The following is a 6,000-nucleotide window of genomic DNA, read 5'->3' on the forward strand; positions in this document are numbered from 1 at the left end:
TGTGAAGCAAGGTTGTGTGATAGCTTCCATTTTGTTTCCAGTATCTGTTGGAACTATACTTCATCTTGTCAACAGGAAGCTGTGGTGGTTTGTTCAATCTATGTACACTAAGGGCTAAGATTAAAGTATACGTTACAACCATCACTGAAATTCAATATGCAGATGATAATGTCGTTCTAGCCATCTCCGAAGAAAATCTACAAGCAATCCTAAGTGGACTTGATGAAGCATATAAGACGACTGAACTAAGCCTTAACATCCAGAAGGCAGAGATTATATGTCAAACTGCACCCAACTCGGCTGCCATGTCCCCGAGAATCATAGCCCAAGGCCAAGTCCTGCAGAATATACAATATTTCCCATACCTTGGCAGCCATCTTTCCGCAAATGCAAATACTGATGTTGGAATACAACACTACCTCGAATGTGCCAGTACAGCTTTTGGTCATCTTTGATTACCATAATACCAGAATTAAGACCTAGCTCTATGTATATCAAGCTGCTGTTATGCCATCTCTCACGTATACCATCTTGCACATATGGGTGCAAAGCATGGATTACTTACAGAAGGCACATACGATGTCTGGAAATGTACCATTAGCATTGCCTGAGAAGGATCTTAGGGGTGAAATGGCAAGACTGTCACACTAACATCAGTGTTCTGGAAAAAACAAATTCTGTTAGCACTGAAACCATGATCATCAGCCATCAACTCTGTTGTATAGGCCACATCATTCATATGCCTGAATTCCATGTACTAAAAGAAATTATGTATTCCCAGTAAAAGGACTGGTCAAAGAACATCATGAAGACCACAGAAGTTATACAAAGATCTCTTAAAGGACAACATGAAAACATGTCAAACAAAGTGGTAACTGGGAAACTCCTGCACTTAGTCATCCAGTAAGGGACTGTAATGTCTGGGAAGGAATTAAGTGCCTTGAACAACCGAAGGGGAAATCAGAAACCGACAAGTGAAATGCTAGGAGACAACGGAAACTTCTGAAGATAAGCAAGGCTACACTGCCAGTCCCCATCAGAGTAAGCGTGTCTCAACAATGCGGAAAAATCTGCAATTACAGAGCTGGCCTATATAGTCAGTCAGGCTCCCACAGAAATTGAGTTTCAAAGAAGACTATCATACTCATCAGTGAGTGATAGCCCTTCAATGTTCCTCACTGTGGATTCATCTGTGTATATTTCAATAAAACAATAAAGTTGTTCGAAAACATTAGTATATGCATAAAAAAAGTTAGGTATACAAATTTGTATATTATGTCATGACCAAAATACGATGGTAGAGTACTTGAGTTTTGTGTCACGATCTTGATTGTACAACATACATAATTTCAGCTGGTATGTTTTTGTTCACATCTTCATGTTTCTAAAGCTTTCAAGTTTATGATAGTTGCCAATATTGGATGAGAGCTTTTGCACAATAGTTGGCTTTAGCTTAAGACAGGCTTTAATAGCACCTGTAATGGGCATTACTCCCTGATGATGAACTACATTGGATGTCTCCACAAACAGGATTTCTTTGCTGCATTATAAGCTGCACACATGCAGTCAAGCCAGGATGGAATAAATGTTTGACTATGTGATACCGTCACAATGAGGGAATTTTTTTTGTTTGATCAAGTGCAATGAGAGAGAAAAATTATGTGCATAAATGTAAATGGGAGTAGTGCAACATAAGACATTAGTAACAAGATCTAGACCTACATAAAATATGAAAAACCATGACATTAGCAGCAGCTAAATATAATTGGAGGGTAACATAACGTTAATAAAGTGGTATGTAAAACAAATCAGAAAAAGCATCAGCACGAAGAAACAAACAACACAATGAAGTTTAAAGTCATTCGGTTACTACTAAAAACATCACAAGAATTGACCATTACAATAAACAGACATTACTCTATTCTTACCCAAATGCCCCACGACTGATCGGCTTGATGATGTTGAAATCATCTATGTCAGGAGCCTGAAACAAAGTGTGTTAAGGCACAAGTGGTTAATGTGTTACATACATCTCACTGAAACACACACATTACAGAACACTAAAAGATTTCCAATAATTTCGTGACTGCCATGTACCAACCAATGGCTGAGGTAGAGTTTTGCTGACAAAATGATCAAAACTTCTTTGAAACATAGCAGTATAAAGAACAATGCTTACAGCTGTCAAGGAAATGAAATTTGATGACAATCTGAAAGCTTCAGAATGGCCAACAGATTAAGGTCTGCCATCCAGTAGGCACAGAAGTGGCTGCAACATTCTATGATTGTAGTCACGAAATGAGTCCCTCTTTAAAAACCGATTACAGAAACGTAATGTTGCATTCACCACATCTCACAAATTGCAGTAAAGCAAACATCTCGTGACCACGATAAAAACGATCACAATTAAAGGGCATTAAATTCGTTTGATCACGGGGTGGTTCAAAAGACAACGCGTGAAAGTTTAATAATAAGCAAAAGGGTATCTATCGTAAATGTTCCCCCGGGAGCTATATTTTCTACGCAATTAACGTATGTTAAACAGACCTGCATGACATTTCCATAGTAAATGGCACGATGTAATGTTTACAAACTACTGACAAGCCTTTAAGTTCCATAAAACTTTATAAATTTTTTGTTTGTACGAATTCTCGGTAATGTGGGATGTGATCATAAGGTTCACGTACTAAACTGAGTTGAATCATACCTTAACCACAACAATGAATAAACAACGTGATCCTTAAAGCATATATTTCTATACCTACCTTATTTTTCGTCTGATTCAGTATAGTTTGGTATACGGAGCTTTCACCTGAGAATTTCGGCTCAACACTATCCATGACACTGTTTCCCACTAACAACTCACAAATCTTTAATACTTCACAATTACAGACGCTTGAGTACGCGACATTCGGATTATCTTTTCGCAGTAGAATATACCCTTCGTATGTTTCATCAACCAAATATGGTATCATCACAAACAAATAACTACATGCTACATGCACAAATAACACATCATCTACGAACACATTCATTTGAATTTTCGCAGCTTACCAAAGATGCAGGACGAAAACAAAGATAATTTCAGTGTCACCAACTGTGAAGTACAATTTCCCCTATATCGCATTTGAAATTCCCATAAATCGGGCCAAAATTCCCTAAATAGCTCATAAAACTACATGATTGTATTATGAAATGTATTGCGAAAACGGTACCACGACAGTTAATCAATTTACTTGAAACATATGAAAATTTTTGCCGGACCGAGACTCGAACCAGGATTACTCACTTATAGCACAGTCTAATATTAGACTGTGCTTATAGCGAGCAGTCGCCTAAACCACTTCTGCTATCGCTGCACACTCCCAGGATTGACCAAAATCACCATTTGTTCCAGTGTCTGCTTCCTTAAGAGCTCAAGTTTTGTGATTCCAGCACAGCGAGAGACTTACCATCAATTTTGTTCATCAGGTTGCCTTGGCTTTGGTATGAAATACTTTAGTGTAGTGTCTATCTTTAACAGTGTCCTTATAGTTTAATGCAATCTTCTTTGGACAAGCATACATGCATGTTACGCAAATGATGTTGATGTCTCTGCCACCAATTTTGCTTGATATGAAGCTGATGGAACACATCTGGGATGCTACAGTGTGTTGATCTGCACACACAAATCAGCAGTTGGTAATTTATGAGAATTGTGTGACATTTGTGTGACCTTCCAGAAACCTATCAAGGACTTGTCAAATACATGTGATGCAGAATTGCTGCTGTATTCCATTCCAGATGTGATCAATATGCTGTTAAGAAGATGGTCGTTATCTTTTCACTCACCAATGTATAAAATTAATATGAAAACAAAAGGATGTAATTCAAAATGTCAAAAAGAAGCAAACAATTTTTTCTTGTATTCTGCAGCATGCTGGGTCACAGTTAAGGAATTAGATGATTGAGGAGAATAGAACTAGAAAAGGCCTTCTGATGTAATGTGGTGACTGTTTTGTCCCTTGGTACCATGCATTTCCCATTGATAGTATGAATAAGCATATGTGTTTTGGTTTTTTTGTTAATGTGTTGAAAATTTCCATACATTCTAGAGTAAGATGAAGCTCAGAAATGTCTTCATATAGGGGTGGTTGCGGGAACATATTGGTGAGCATCCTTTGGCACTTTCGCCATGCTTCAGCGATTTTAGAATTGTCAGCAAGTAGTTTCCCAAATTATAAGTACAGAGGGGCTGTCGAGGGAAGTTAATAGATTCCCATAATTTTGGACAGTTGATGAAATGGGACCAAAGAGCTATTTTGTCTTTCAGTGTATTCTTTAATAAGAGCAGGGTTCCATCAATTTAAGAGTGTGGAATGCGGATGAACTTAGGGAGCAAATAGTCCTTTACAGCATGACAGAATTTTTTTTAACCTTTATCTGAAATGTACCTGTTTCCCATAGATTACTAGTTCAAATGCCTCTGAGCACTATGCGACTTAACTTCTGAGGTCATCAGTCGCCTAGAACTTACAACTAATTAAACCTAACTAACCTAAGAAGATCACACACATCCATGCGCGAGGCATGATTCGAACTTGCGACCGTAGTGGTCGCTCGGTTCCAGACTGTAGCGCCCAGAATCGTACGGCCACTCCAGCCAGCCCATAGATTACTAAAAAGTTCTTAAGGTGATAGTTTGTACAAAAAGTCTCTAGCATGGTCATTCTACTCAAAATATTAATGTGTATAATATCAAATTGGTACTTCTTACATTTTTTCAGGCACCTTATGTACGTTAAATGAAACATTCTCAATTGCAGAAAAATACAATGTATTTACCTCGGTGATGCATGCCACTTTCTTGTTGTTGAAGTTCGAAATGATCTGTTGCACTCTCTTGGTCACAAAATGAAATAAAACAGCTGCAAAACGGAAGCAGGGAACTTGTACAATCGTTAAAGTCCATAGTGAGACAGAAACGTGAAGTAGTTGAGTTGTAGCAAATAAAAAACCAAACCCACATGATCGTGTGGGCCAGGGTGAAAAGGAATAGGTACACACACATTTTATCATTCCAGATATTATCGGCATGGTGCAGCTTAGTTCTGTGCCACGTCCTTTCTATAGATAATATTTAACCACAATGGCACACAGTATCCCACTATAGAGCACAGCAGACTCACCTGATAGAGCTGAAATTTGAACAGTAGATGCCAGGGATCTACATGAGGTATCTCAGAGTTTTCACAGAAGGTTGCTTCTGCTTCAATTGCTCAGTTACCCATCGCTTCAAGTTCTGACTATTGTAACTCTATTGAATTTTCAATGTAGGGAATAATGGAGCTCTCTAAATGACTCTAAGTTTGTGATTGACCGGTCTGTTGTTTAAGTGGAAACATGTGACCTATGTGTTGCTTGATCTAGGTGAAAGCAATGTTTATGAAATATTATGCAAGATCACTTAAATTCCTTGACAATTCTTCCTCTGCTCTTCTGCATGCCCTTCTTCTAGACAGGTATTGTCCAGTCATCAGCGCATCTGAATTTTATAGGCTCTATTTGTAGGATGTTGCTGATACACAAACTGGAAAAAAAACTTAGACATAATTCTTTTTGCTCAAGATGCAAATATTATTGTTCATCTGAGCAAGGAAACTCTGCACAATCAAAGATCAGGAAACACCTACTTGAAGCAAAAATTAGCAATAATTTAAAGACATACATCAATCAGGTTTTTGCTGTCAAAGTGTGATCGTTATGCTAGGCTAAAGCAAGGTATATTCCACTTTCAGTATTAATGATGTGTGTGAAATATTGACAGGATACAATAAGCAGAAGAAAAAGTTCTGTGTATTAGGGTGTACATGTTAATGAGACATTTAAATCTAAAAATCGAGCATGTCTTAAACCTACTGTTTTCACTAACTACTGCCATCAGAATAAGCGTCCACTTTATACACAGTGATATCAATGGGTTAGGAAGCTTTGCTAATATTCTCTGCTTGATGTCTTGTG

The 6,000-nt window shown here is 37.8% G+C and overlaps 1 protein-coding gene across 3 annotated transcripts in view; it reads right to left on the bottom strand.

Annotated features, from left to right (window-relative positions):
• LOC126482322 (serine/threonine-protein kinase greatwall) overlaps positions 1–3,040 on the bottom strand; it is a 118,552-nt gene extending 115,512 nt beyond the window's left edge. For all 3 annotated transcript variants that reach the window (XM_050106366.1, XM_050106367.1, XM_050106365.1), the window contains exons 1-2: positions 2,766–3,040; positions 1,929–1,984 (exon numbers count right to left, since the gene is read on the bottom strand). In XM_050106366.1, the coding sequence (XP_049962323.1) occupies positions 1,929–1,984; positions 2,766–3,035 (326 nt within the window). In that variant the 5' untranslated portion in view covers positions 3,036–3,040. The remainder of the gene's footprint in view (positions 1–1,928; positions 1,985–2,765) is intronic.
• Positions 3,041–6,000: the final 2,960 nt, after the last annotated feature.

The sequence above is a fragment of the Schistocerca serialis genome, chromosome 5 (genome assembly GCF_023864345.2).
Source record: "Schistocerca serialis cubense isolate TAMUIC-IGC-003099 chromosome 5, iqSchSeri2.2, whole genome shotgun sequence".
Lineage (NCBI taxonomy): Eukaryota > Metazoa > Arthropoda > Insecta > Orthoptera > Acrididae > Schistocerca > Schistocerca serialis.